The 14476-nt window shown below is 33.0% G+C and overlaps 1 protein-coding gene across 4 annotated transcripts; it reads left to right on the forward strand.

Moving 5' to 3' along the window:
- The first annotated feature begins 6738 nt into the window (after window positions 1–6738).
- LOC133691096 (transcription factor bHLH110-like) lies at window positions 6739–11167 on the forward strand. Of its 4 annotated transcripts, none has more exons than XM_062111433.1 (7): window positions 6739–7118; window positions 7554–8241; window positions 8860–9012; window positions 9137–9202; window positions 9601–9676; window positions 10219–10281; window positions 10788–11167. In XM_062111433.1, exons 1-7 carry the CDS (start codon window positions 6982–6984, stop codon window positions 10805–10807), a joined length of 1203 nt encoding a protein of 400 aa, XP_061967417.1. In that variant the 5' UTR covers window positions 6739–6981; the 3' UTR covers window positions 10808–11167. The 4 variants fall into 4 exon arrangements, with proteins under 4 accessions (XP_061967417.1, XP_061967415.1, XP_061967416.1 ...); XM_062111431.1 differs by having other exon boundaries at window positions 9611–9676; XM_062111432.1 differs by having other exon boundaries at window positions 8884–9012; window positions 9611–9676.
- The last annotated feature ends 3309 nt before the right edge of the window (window positions 11168–14476 follow it).

Consider the following 14476-nt stretch of genomic DNA (forward strand, 5'->3'; position numbering starts at 1 on the left):
CTTTAAAAACCTGATGGCTCTGTTGAAAGTCTTAATTTTTTACCGGGTGTAGTACTGCATATGGTGGGGGAATATAGGTTAATTAGGAGTGCACAAAATGAAAATGATTATTACAAAAAATCTAATACCATGCATAAATATTTATCTTCCGAACTCGAACTGCTTTCTAACCTTTTGCCGTCCAAATACTAATTTAATGAATGATGTGCTCCATCTGTCCTTTCATCCATCTATAATTTCATTTTATGTTCTTGACCTTTCTAATTGATGTTTGAAGCCTCCCTTGCTTTCATCATGCCTTGAAATTATTGTTAAAGGGCAGGCAGTACACTTAATTACGCCTTCCGATTTCCTTGAACGAATCTTTTAAGATTCATGAAAGTGAGAGTGATAATTAAAGATTTATGTAAATTGAAATGTAGAAAGAAACAGCTCTTTTGTGAATTGAATCTTGGAATGTAGCGAGACTAGGAAGTTTGCAAAAGGTGACCAGCAAGAATAATTAAGGAAGTAAAGCTTTCGTTAATTAATAAAGAATAATTGCCTTGAATAAGAAGAGGGAAAAAGTAACTAAAAACAAATAAACAAGCAAGAAAACAAAAGGTGGGGCGGGCATGCTAGCAGCTACAGTGGGGTAAAGTTAAGCTTGCCCATGCTCTTATCTCACATTCTCCCATCAACTTTTCGACTGATGTGAACCCTTGTGGGGCTGAACAAAACATTATTATACGTCTTCTTAGAGGGATTGACAGCTTAATCATACTTAATTCTTTGATGGATTGACAGCTTAACATACTTAATTCTTTGATGCATTGACAGCTTAATCATACTCAATCTATGAATATTAATTGAGCTCTCTTAATTTCTCCTTCATGAGTAGACAAAAGCATTATAGAGATTAAGAGATTTTTTGATTTCTTAAGTTTTGTAGTGGTCAGAATTTAAGATTTCTTTTTTCTTATTAATTTCTCACGGGACGCTCCTGCAGCTCTTCATTTTACACTTAGTCATGGCTTTACAATTCGATATGATTGAGTTTGAAAGTCTATCAGCAATAATAAAATAATATATATATATATATATATATATATATATCCTATTTATTAAAAAAATGGTTTCATTTGTGAGAATAGTGTGTGAGTATATAGTTTGATTGAAATTTTTTACAACTAATTTTTTTTATATATATATAAGCATTCTATTGGTTGTGCCTTACAACTCAATATTGTTAAGTTGGAAGTTGTTTTTTTTTTGTGAAATCAAAAATATATATAGAATAAAAGGAGAAAACCCGATCAGTGTGGGCAGAGCTTTAGCTACATAAGTTGTAACCTAAACATCAGTCTAATTACAATGAAGAAAAACAAGAAAACATAAAACCCTACTAATAAAGCAAACAATACAAAAACTACACAACATCAAAACTTAAGCAGACCAAACCGAAATACATTCGTGATTCCTATACAAATCAGCACCGGTATACCAAAATGAAGAGTTCAGATTTCTAATCCAGCTTGCAACAAAATAAAACAAATGTCATAGGATATCTTCCCAGATTGACTGCTTTTCCTCAAATATTAAGATGTTCCTAGCATTCCATATAGTCCAAACAATACTAAACATAAAGCCCCCTCTCCCCTCTAAACAGATCTTTCAAACTTATAATGTTTTTCTTGCAGAAGACCTAGCCATTGACATTGAAGGTTGTCAAGGCCATATGGCATTACCCAGCTCAAACATCGCCAAGCTACAATTTTATTCTATAGTTTACATATCACTGGGCAATGCATGAGGATGTTAGAGATAATTTCTGAATGATGCTTACAAAAAGGGCAACAGTCATCCTAAGGGCTCATGATGTATCTTTTCACCATGAAGACTCTTATGCAAAGACTCTAATTTAAGACTAGCTATAAAGTTATTTCTGTTTTTGGAGGGCAAATAGATTTTCAAACATCTTTTAAGTTGGAAGTGTACATAATTATAGAATTTTCTGCAAAATTTGAGAATTTTATCAAGAAGGTCTTGGAATTTTAATTATCCTTGAAAGAATAAATAGCATGGAGATTTTAGTAAGTGTTTATAATTTATATGTTATAACATGCTTTTTAAAATATTTATTAAATTGATTTTTGTTTAAAAATATATTAAATTGATTTTTGTTTAAAAATATATTAAATTGATTTTTTTTATGGTTATGATTTATTAATATCAAAAATAAAAAATATTATTTTAATATATTTTTAATTAAAAAAATATCTTTAAAAAATATTAAAAAACAAAACAAAAGAAGAGAAGAATAAGCAAAGCACTCGTACACATTTATGGTATGGATAAGCAAACGTATGTATATCTGTCAAAACACTAGATCACATACAGTAAGCAGCAAGCTAATAATTAAGAGCAAAATAAAATTTGAAAATAGAATGAAAAATTAAGATATGTAGAGGGACAGGTGTCCATCACAATGTTTGTACAATGAAAGACTACAAGACTAGGGTTAGCTTCTTTTTGTTTGCCACTAGAGGGATATGATTGAAATTAGATAAGACTCGATCATTCTTCCAAAGCATCATGATGAGCTTTTGGAGTTTAAAAATTAAAAAAAAAAGATAAAGATAAAACATTATCTATCCTTCATTTTCTTTTCTTTTGCTGATAAGGGAACTATATATATCCTTAGGTTCAATTGATGAAATTACATGATAATTAATGTATATTTTGTATTTTGGGAATGAATGATTGATGACTTTTTTAAAAAAATAATATTGTTTTAAAAAAAACTAATTAATTCAAGTGAGCCCATCTTATATATATATATATATATATATATATATATATATATAACCCAAGTTTTTTTCTAGGTTAATTGCTAAATAATTCAATAACCATGTCTAAATTTCAAGATATTTCATTAAAAATTCTCACATCATGATATGGATATTAAAATATGATTGCAAGTTTCCTGATAAATCCAAATGACCAAACCATGTACTAGCTAGTCAAGACCATGAACGTCCAATCAAAATTCAGTGACTTAGTACTGATACCTTTATGCAATGCATGCATCTGGAGACATGCCACCTTCTTCAAGTAATATTTAGCTAGACAATGGAGAAAGCAGAAGCATTCATGAAAGAAAGGGTACTTCAAGGACATGTTATAAATTCATTTAATGACTTGCTGGTTTACCGATGACCGGGAAGCATTTTCAAACTCTAATAAAAAATATGAATTAACCTGCAACTATATATTTGCGAGAAGAAAAGGAGACAGAACTCGAATACTCAGAATGATCTTTAGAAATTCCTGATATGTTTTTTTATATATATAATAATTAATCGCGTGTATTAATAAAAAATAAATCATTTAAAAGATGACCCTTGAAAAGTTAAAAGATTTTTTACCTGAAATAAAATGAATGCAATACAAAAAAATAAAAGGAAACAACGAAAAACATAAAAAGAAAGAGCAATGAAATTAATGATTTGTATATGCTCATATCCGAAAATCATCTCCACTATGAAGTTGTTGTTTGTATAGCTTAAATTACATTTTTTATAAAACTGATAATTTATGCAAGATTAAAGAGAAATTAGAATTTCAATCCACTTACACCTTGTTAAAAATCATATTGTTTCTTACGAGTCAAACACTTTATATTATACCAAAAATAATAATTATAAACTCGATTCAGAAACATGCCTTTCACTAAAAAACAAAACAAATCTAGAATTTAAATGATGCATTCAAAAACAATCTTATCAATAAAAAAAACTACGCGATTTAATCAAGTAATTGCCATTTTATTTAAGCTCCAAATCTTTTGATTCAATTCATTTTGTGAAAGGTGCAACCTTTCTAGAAATTCATGTTATGTTTTAATTGTAGAAATCAACAATATGCCTTGATTTAGTAAAATAATTAATGAATCTCCAAATGGGTAAAACTATGAAAAAAAATTATAAGTAAATGATCAAAATACCAAGGAGAAAACCTATTAACTACCCGTATAAATTACAATGCATTAACTTTACAGTAAAGCTAATTAGCTATTGTGGCCTTCGTTGACCGTTGTATCACCATTTATTTATGAGTTTGAGTATATTTTAAAAATATATTTGATTTGAAAAAATATTAAATTAATATTTTAGTATTTTTTATAATTTTAATGTTTATATCAAAAAAAAAAAAATTATTTTAATATATTTTCAAGTTATAAAACTTTTAAAAAATATTGTGCATCACATTACTAAATCCACACATGTAAAGCAATTACATGTGATAAGAAAATATAGAGTGACACACAAGGCTTGTAGCTCAGTGGTCTTGGCAGGCTTTGCCTGCCTGAGTGCCCTGGTTCGAGCTCTCGTGTGTACCCATCACATGAGGGTTTAACTGTTGTGGTCAATTCGTGTGACTTGTTCCGCCCCCGTCCCGGGTTCGACCCTCTATGTGTACGTTTGTCACCCCCGCGGTGCCTTACCTGCTCCTGGGCTTGCAGGATGTCCAGCGGGCTGTGGGAAATAGTCATGGTGCGCGTAAGCTGGACCGAACACCCCACGTAAATAAATAAAAAATATATATATAGAGTGCAAATTATAATGGTTGCACATGCACACACAAATTTCATTTCATTCAATAATAATAAAAAAAACATGTTTTCCTAATGCCAAAGGTTGTTGCACAAATTATATCTTTTATCCAATGAATGTTTTAATTTATGGGTTGGTGTCTCCGATGCAAGAAAAATTCATAAAGCATCTTGGAAAGTGGTTGTGAGAGAAAAGGCAAGAAGAGGTCTAGGTGGGGGCTCTTTACGAGGGAAAAATAAGGCTATGTTATTTAAATGGCTATGGAGACTAGGAGACTCCAATTCTGGAGGGTGGCGGGACATCATCAAACACAAGTATAAGCCTTCTGATGTCAATGGTCTTCCAATTTTCAGTGTTATACTATCACAGCCATGGAAAGGCATGCATATACTCCATTATTAACTCTGGTTTGGCAACTTCAACTATCTTGAAGAATGAGTGTAATTGTTTCAAGGTGGTTAATGGGGAAACCATTAAATTTTAAACAGATAAATGGCTGCAAATTAGAGCTTTGCAAGCTTGTTTTCCCACGGCTTTATGATATATCAACATCGATCCAAAACAACGACACTGGTGGAAATAGCCAAATAGGGGACTTTATGGGAGATTCTTGGCACTGGAAGTTTAGTGGAATCGGAGATTAAGGTCTTCAGATCAAACATAACTTTAGCAATTTGTTTTCCTAATAGATAAGGTCAAATTGAGTACACACAAAGAGGATTTGAAGCAATTGACAGCAGAAAGCAATGAACAATATCTTGTCAAGTCTTGCATTAAACTTATTGATAAAGCAGAGTATTCAGGTACATTCACTTTCACTACACTATTATGGAAAGGATTTTCTCCTCTTATGATTGAAATGTCCCGTGGCTTTTGCTCCAAGATACAATCTGTACAAGGGCTTTTCTAGTACGTAGTTGATTGCTTAATCTAAGTCAAGCAGCTTGTCCTCTTTATGATAATGGCATAAAAAATGTGAATCATCTTTTTCTTCATTGCTATGAACCTTGGTATCTTCGGCAACGATTCATGAATTGGTTGGGCATTAGTTGGTGCATGCTGAAATCTATCGATCAAGTTGTTTTGAAATGAAGTATTCTAGTTAAAGGTCGATTCCAGTGAAGAGCATTTACAATGTTATCTTATGGTATTTTATGGAATATTTGGAGTGCAAGAAACAAAGTGATTTTTTAGGATATCATGTCGATTTGGACTATAATGTTTGAGCTTATTCTTCATCGTCTGTCTCTTTGCTTGAAAGTTATGGATGCAAATTTATCTGGGAATGATCTATTTAGCAGTTTAGATGGTATTTTAAAACAGTTCCTTTAGCGAGTGTGGTTTGGTCTGATAGACAAAGTTCATGTAATAATTTTTACCATTGCGTAAGGAATTATGGTTTGTAGCTTGATCTATATATCCATTTAACTAATTAATTTCTTTCATTAATTAACCAAGTGATTAAACTGAATTTAATGTATTAGTAATTAAATAAGATAGTCAATGTTAACGTTCAAGTCTTTTTCAATATAGTATTATCTTTTTGCTAACCACTAGTTTTTTGAAGAAAATAATTAGATGAAACTCGAATTTAATTAGTATATAACAAATTTTTTTAGAAGTTTTCTTTAGTCTCTGAATTACCCTAATATATATTTGAATTAATGCATGGGTGAAGTTGTAAATTAACCATTTACCTAAAAGAGAGAGAGAGAGATATTTTAATTACCCCTTCCAAATAGACTTTCAAGCTAAAATCCTCACATCGAGAAAACAGATTGTCCCTTAATTTGTAGGTGCACAAAACCTTTGATCGCTAAGGCATGTTGGGTGCTTGCTTAATGAAATGTATATATAAGGACACCCTTGGACATATGGCTCTGTGTGTATGTGTGTTTTTGTGTGTGCGTGTGAAAGAGAGGGGCATGGTTGTTATCATTTCTCTCCTCGGCCCTTTGTTGAAAGCCTTGGGATCGAAGGCAGGATCTTTAATCATAACGTAGGGGAAGTGTAATCATCTCCCTGTAATTTCAGAGTGCACAAAGAGAGAGAGGAAGGGAGGGAGGGAGGGAGGGAAGAAGGGAGAATATTGAGAAGCTGCGGGAAAAGAAAAAAAAATTATTAAAGTCGGAGAGAGGTATGGATCGAGATGGGTTATCCAAGCTCTACCACCTTTTTTTTAAGGCTACTTTAGATGGAAACTTGAAAGAGTAAAGACCAAACTGAGAAAAGTGGCTCTCCAAAAGAAAGAAGATGTGTGGGTGTCACCTGAACTGTTTCTTTGAATAGAGTGAGAGATTCCTAGAGCAAGCAAGCCATAGATAGTTAAATCTTAATTACTCATCTTGGGATTCTCAAGCCTTTTAAATAATAAACTCTCATTATTATGGAGTCTGCAAATCTCCATCACCAACATGATCAGCTCCAAGACCAGTTTGTTGGGTCTTCTTCTTTAACTACTACCACCCCATCTAGCTATGCAGAAGCTGGAAGCACCCATGCTTGGACCCAAACCATCACTTTGTGAGTTCTTTCCAGCTCTCTCCCTCTTTTCTCTCCCTAAACTATAAGCAGCTTTCCACAACGAAATGTTTTAGTGTATTTCACAGCGCCAGCGTATATAAATTAACTTTAGATTTGGAATCTCCTTTTTTTATTTCACCTTTCTTTCTTTTCTTTACTGATGATTTGATGTACATCAATCAAAATGCCTAGGAATTCAAACATGTAACATGTTAGGTCTTTGTTAACCATCAAATTAATGATTTTTATTTGGAGTTCAAGACCAAATACCCCAGATAGCTAGCTATTTATTAAAAACTAGATAGTTTGTGTTCTCTTTTTCATTTTTAGAGAGTATTATTATAGTTTCATGTGCTTCTAATTTTCTTGTTTGAATTGGTGATTTTTAGGGCTTTTATATATGTATTTATTTTCTTTTAACTGATCTTTATGCAGGAATTCAGGCAACTTAAGTCCAAACTACAATGGAGTTATCTTCAACCCAAGACAGAAATACGAGAGTCCAGTCTCTTCTGTCAACAGCACCATGATTCAGGACCTAGGCTTTCAGCACTGGAATAACAATGCTGGTAACTTCAACAGCCTTTCAGCTTATCATGAACTGCAACTTTCAAAAATCAAAGAAGAGCTCTCATCGGATTCTTTTCCCAAATTTACTGAGATGTTAAATAGCCCTTCAAGTACTATTGAAGATCCACATCCATCTTCCTCAAGTTACTTTAAAGATGAACAAGAGGGTCTCAGTCTTGGTGAAAAGCTCCTTCTCAAGACTATTTCACCCGGCTTTCCAAGAAATGGCCATGATCAGTTTTCACCCCGAGAGATTTCCTCTTGTCATCACAACGGTTCCAGCTTTGGAAGTGCTATACCCAGCAGAGAGAGCTTTAGTCAGATATATCCTAGTATAAATATTTCAAACTTGAATCAGCCATCTTCGCCGTTGATATCAGGCTCCTTTGACGTGAACTTGCAGGGCTTGGATCTCTTAACGTCTACTAGATTTAGTGGAAGTTTTGCCCAACTTTCTGATGATCCTCTTGCTATGTTTAATAAAGACAGTCTTTCTTTCGGTCTCGATCGTATGCAGCAAGCCAGTCAGAGGCCATCATGTAGCCCTAATAAGGTGAGGTTTAATTCTTCTTCCCTCTTCTTTATCCTTTTCTTCATTTTTGGAGCAGCAGCGTGCTGTTGCTTAATTTTACCATGGCATGAGGCATGACAGATAGTTGTTGTTTTTGCAATTATTTAGTATTATATGGGCATTATGTATATCTGCAGATATACATGTCCTTAATTTGGCATTAAATGGATTAGCAAATTCAAATTTATCATACAAAATAACCACGTAGTGATTAATTGAGCTTGTACAAGTGCAGCAACTCTAGCTAGCTAGCTAGTGTATTATGCTGAAGAAACCCTGACTCCGTATCATCTAGAATACTAAATCTTATAAGATATATATGATTAAATTTTTTAATATATTACAATTATATATGTTTTTATCCCTAAGTTAATAGTAAAATTTAAAAGTTAAAACCCTTTTATTGTAAAAATTTTCTTTAGCAACTCATGGCACCAAAAGAAAAGAAAAGCTAGCTAGCAGCTAGCCTTCTCTTTTTGCTACATGATGGGTACTTTCAGCTTTAAGCATTGTATGAATCTCTTTATCAGGAGAATCGCTCTTTATTATCTTCTTTTCTTAAAATGACTTTTGAGCGATCATTGAACTGATTTTTATCAGTACTCCACTCTCTGTATTTCAAAGATATCCTCCACCGATGAAATGACAGAGGCTAAAAGGCCCAACAAAAGCTTGATGGAGCCAAAGGCAACACAAGCTGCTGCACCCAAGAAATCGCGGTTGGAGTCACGCGTTTCCTGCCCTCCTCTTAAGGTGCGAAACCTCTAGTATTTGAATAACGTTTTGTAGAATACATACATGTGTTATGGCTCCTTTTATTTTGTTTTTTCTTATGCGATCTGGCTCAGATTTGTGACATTTGGTATTTAATTAACAGGCTAGAAAAGAGAAATTAGGAGATAGAATTGCAGCTTTGCAGCAGTTAGTTGCACCCTTTGGAAAGGTAATCTAAATTTTTTTGCCTCAATTTTGTTGCCCCTCAAGTATCGTATATATATATATATATATCATCATCACTGGATGATTAATATTAATGGTTGCAATCTATTTTTAAGTCTAGATTAAGAGTTTGTTTAGCAAAATTAGAAGCTTAGAAAAACAGAGCCTAAATTGATTAGAAACTTGACACATTTTAACTTAATTAATTTGAAACCAAACTCTGTGATTAAAATTAAGAAAAAAAGAACTTTATACACTCGAGTGAAAAAAAGGGAAATGAGTGGCAAACATAAACAGGAGCAGCTCATCCGAGGTAAGAAAAAAAAAAGAAGAAGTTATTTGTGTTGTAGTCTTGCGAATGAGGAATTGATATGTGATTTTGCATGTGGACGGGTTCGGGAGAATATTGCAGACAGACACGGCATCCGTATTAATGGAGGCTATTGGATACATCAAATTCCTTCAAAACCAGGTCGAGGTATTTTCCACTTACCCAACATTCTTCTCAGATTTTGTCATGTTCTAAATACTAATTTATCCTTCTCTGACACGAACACGCATATGTTTTCTTAAAATATGCACTAGGATATTGCTAGCGTTGCTGTTACCTATAGACCCCTTGGTCAAAACTAGGGCAAAGACTAAAGAACCCTCGTTCTTCTGGAAGAAAATTTTATGTATTATAAGTATACATGCTTAGGCAAAAATGGTAGCTAGGGTTTCCATCAGGATTTCATTTCTCTTCTGTTCCTTTGTGTTTGGCATCTTTCAAATTATGATACGAACAAGAGATCAATGCCTAGTGATCGAATTACGTACTGGGTATGATAGGATAGATGCCTTTTGTTTTATTATTTAAGATTACTTACCTTGGAGATTAGTAGAATCTTTTCTTTGGATGCATAACATTTGATACAATGGATGACGATGACCTTCCACTTTCTTTGATGAAGGCTAATTAATTTGAGCAGAGAAAGGTAGCTGTGATTTAATTTCTTTTTATGTTTTTTGTCTTTGCAGACATTGAGTATTCCATATATGAAGTCATCCGGCAACAAGACGAGCAGAAGCATCCAAGCGGCGGTATGAAAGTGGCTTTCTAACATCTCGCAATACAAAACATATGAATGCACTTTATGTCGTTTTTAAAGTCCGGTTGGAAGGTTAAACGGAGGCATCGAGATGCTGTTTCGTTGACTTTCCTAGCTAGAACAATAGATAAGGTGGAAGTCCAAGTAGAACCCATCTGTTGCTTGATTTTGAAGACAGCATTACTTCACTGTACCCTTGATAAGAGCATGACTAAAGTAATTAAATGCCCAGTTTTTCTACCAAGTCGCATTCTAGCTAGGGCTTAATTCTTGTTTAAGATGAACTGTCATAAATCATGGACAGGGGCATGCTGATTTTACTGATTAATGAATTATCGATCCTATCCGTCGAAAAAAGAAAAGATAAAACTGTTTACTGGCCATTATTACTAGCTAGTAGAATGATTATTAGATGATCATATTTGTTATAGGCATATTGTGTTGGTTAATGATATAGAGTCAATTTATAACATTTTTTGTATGTTGCAATTGTTTCAGGCTTCGAATTTGGGGGATGAAGAACCAAAGAGAGACCTGAGAAGCCGAGGGCTCTGCCTGGTGCCACTATCTTGCATGTCTTACGTAACTAGTGATGGTGGGGGCGGCGGAGGCATCTGGCCACCACCTAATTTTGGTGGAGGGACATAGCCATGTGGATCGACTTTAAGCAATAATTATATATGTTAACACTTGATCAAAGATTAATTCTGATCGTTTTTTTCTGTACGTTTAGTGGAGCAAATTTGGTCATCCTGCAAAAAATAAGTATTCTGGGGTGGACCAAATTTGATCCATTAACAATTTAGGTAACAAATTCATATGTAATATCTATGGAACTCTTGTTTTATATGAAAGATTCATGCACTTTAATTGCTTCATGATATTCAACCATGAACATCCCATTATTGGAATGAGATGTTCTTGGCTCAAAATAACTCTGAATTTGTGCTATTTGCAATTTGTTCATAATTTTTTCTCTAGCGGCTTATTAGGGATTTTTTGTTATTATTAACGTGGGTATTCGAATTAATTTATATATATTTTAATTAATTTTACGGGCTCTAAAGTTAATGATCATATAAACTTCCAATAATTTTTGAATTTATGAGACTGTAAAAATATTTGAGTTGGCAGGAGATTAAGTATTGACCGGAGCCCAACAAATTAGTCGGTCCGGTTAATTATTAAGGAGAAAAGTTGGGCTGGTTTGAAATTGGGGTACGACAGCAAATCAAGGCATTTTAAAGGAGGATGCGCCACTCCTTTTGTACTGACTAAATTCATGCCACAAATGTATAAACATTGTGGAGCTTGGCTGAGTTTTTTAATTTCTACAAATGTTAGTTTTTAGAAGATATTTGTCTCTAGCCGATGTGATACTCTGAGTGTTAAAAATATCTTAAAAATTGTGTTTGACTTCATGCAAGGAATCCATGGTATTGCCTAATTTACAAGCAACGGACTTTGCCGAAACTTGACACGATTGATAGCACCACCCCCAGATTAATCGATAGAAATCTACCACACGAGGAAATTAAATGAAAATTACAGCTAGCTAACCTTTTCTTTTAATTTCCTTCTATTACGAGCTAGCTAATTAAGCTTGATGGCATCGGTTAGATCTTCTTTTCATTATTAAATTTAATGATAAATTCTATAAATAGTTGTTAAAGATTTAGGAGATTAATCTAGAAAATTCAACATTTAAAACCCAACTCAAGCTAAATTTTTTAATTGAATCAAAGATAATAAACTAGTAAAATTTAATTCAAACTCATTTGAATCAATATCAAAAAGAAAATTCAAATAAAAAAACAAAATAAAATTATCCGCTCGATAAGAATATATATTGATATTGTCAAGAAATTATCTCAACCCAATAACTTAAACTATTAAATGAAATCTTAAGATATGATTTATATTATTTTCTAATACATCCTCTTAAATAAAAGCTCTTTGAATTTAAAACTTGCACAAATTAAAAAATTAATTTAACTTAATAACTTAAATTATTAAATAAAATTTTAAAATATAATTTATATTATTTTTCAACATAACTATTCAATTACAGAAGAAAAGAAAACAGGCTGGAATTAGATGGAATGCACGGCGTGCAGAGAAGCAGCAAATCTATGTTATGTGGGCCAGGTTTGATGAAGAACTCCATGGATAACCCAGCCAACCTCCTATCATTCGGAATGGCTGGGCCTTGCTCAACTTACCCTTCTCTCTTGGAAGAAGATGGGTTGGATTATGACATGCAGCGCCGCCTTGCAAAATTATTATATATGCGATTGAATTTAACCGATAGTCTGATACGGTCCGATGAAATGCAAATGGGGGTTCAAAAGAAAAAAGAAAAAAAATGCAGAACAAAATCATTGAAAACAACACTCTAAAAGTCATATAGATATTTGAATGGGATCTTGAGACTGTTCATTTTCAATATTAGCATTATTTTTTATTATCAAATAAAAAAAAGTTTTATAAAATAATTATTTAAATTTCTGACCAACAGATCATTAAAGTTTTTTAGCTTCCCGATTAATTAAATTATATGTCCATTATCATTTTATTTAAATATTTATTTTATATTGTTATGTTTTAAAATCCATATTTTTTAGCTATTTTTATTTAAAAATAGTTTATAGTTAATACCTTCTTCAATTTGAAAACAAAGTAAAGAAAAGCAGTCGTAACTTAAAAATAAAACTGGCAGGGTAGCCCCTCCTCTCCTCTTGCCTATAAATACGGGGAAAAAGAGCAAAACAGGGAGGATTTTGAAGAAAAAGAGAACGAAAACAAAGAGAGAGGAGTGAACGAAATGAAAAAAAGAAAAGAAAAGAACAGGGAGAACCAAAAGGAAACAGGGGAGGAAAAAGAGGAAGCAAAAAAAAGGAAGGCATTTGTTGAGAAAGAGAGGAACGAATTGAGGATTTAAGAGGGACGAGACTGAAACAGGAAGAGAAACGTGAGGTGAAAAACAGATGAATAGAGAGGAACAAGAAAGAAAGGGAAGCATGGTAGAAGAAAAGGAAAGAAAACAAAGGAGAGGGGAAGAACAATAACCTCTCTCTCTCTCATCTCTCTTTCCGTCGTTTGAAACAGCAGCAACGCCGCCTAGAACCAATGCTCGATCACCACCACAAGCCACCTTCAGCCCAGCTATGAAAGCGCCTCCATTCCAGGTAATTCTCCCCCCATCATCTTTGTTTCCCGGTTTACCTTCTTCCATGCAGAATGTGCACTGTGCACGTTTCTGTAAATAAAAAAATAATTACTCGGTTACCAATTTAGGTTACCAAAACAAACAATTTTTATATTTTTTAAAGTTTAGAAAAAAATTATTCGATGTGCAGCGTAGCGCGAATAAAAAAACTAATACTAAAAGGCTTTGACATTTCAATGTAGCAACGAACATTGAAATGCTCTAGCCTTTTACAATTTGAGTTATTATTATTATTATTATTATTATTATTATTATTATTATTATTATTTCATCATTTAATATTGATTTAAATGGGTATTTGACTTCAAAATTTGTTTCGATTTACATTTTATAGAGTTATCTCGGTTTTATAGCTCAAGTTTGCCAGGTTAACATTGATTGACTCGGGTGAATTTTTTTTTAATTGATTTTTTTTCTCAAGTTTTTCATTCAACATTGAGTTGGCTAATAATTTAGCTTCATATTTCTTTTATTTACTTTATACGGGGCTATCACGATCTCGTAATTCAGGTCATGAATTTTATTGGTTATCCAGATTGACTTGGGTTTTTTCGGTTACTTTTTTAATTGGATATTTGATTTTGATTTTTATTTTTTAATATAAAATTAATTAAAAATTTAATTTTTTTTACGTGGCTATGTCATAAACAGAGCATCAACAAACGAGTGCATTGCAAAGGTGAATTGATTTAAATACGTGATATTTTTAAGGAAAAACAAAAGGGAAATTGATATCTGACGAGACAGAGTGCCTTATCCACATCGGCCCGTAAAATCATTACAGACGTGGCAGTATCTGGGCATATTGGGCCGCCTGCAATGTGATTCCGCTAATTAGCAAATAATGTCGTCACCTCGCAGGAACACGGTTCCAGTTGCAGGCCCTTTTGTCTTATCCATCTGGCTAAATATCAGAAATACCCCTGTACTCACTTCTATATTACAGTGCTATAGTCTG

Source organism: Populus nigra, chromosome 4 (assembly GCF_951802175.1).
Source record: "Populus nigra chromosome 4, ddPopNigr1.1, whole genome shotgun sequence".
Lineage (NCBI taxonomy): Eukaryota > Viridiplantae > Streptophyta > Magnoliopsida > Malpighiales > Salicaceae > Populus > Populus nigra.

Bases quoted from the DNA above. Each gene is read 5' to 3' on its own strand.
- LOC133691096 (XM_062111431.1), top strand. From the start codon at position 6,982: ATGGAGTCTGCAAATCTCCATCACCAACATGATCAGCTCCAAGACCAG. The intron at 8,242-8,859 runs GTGAGGTTTAAT...GATTTTTATCAG, and splicing joins CATCATGTAGCCCTAATAAG to TACTCCACTCTCTGTATTTC. The intron at 9,677-10,218 runs GTATTTTCCACT...TTGTCTTTGCAG, and splicing joins TCCTTCAAAACCAGGTCGAG to ACATTGAGTATTCCATATAT.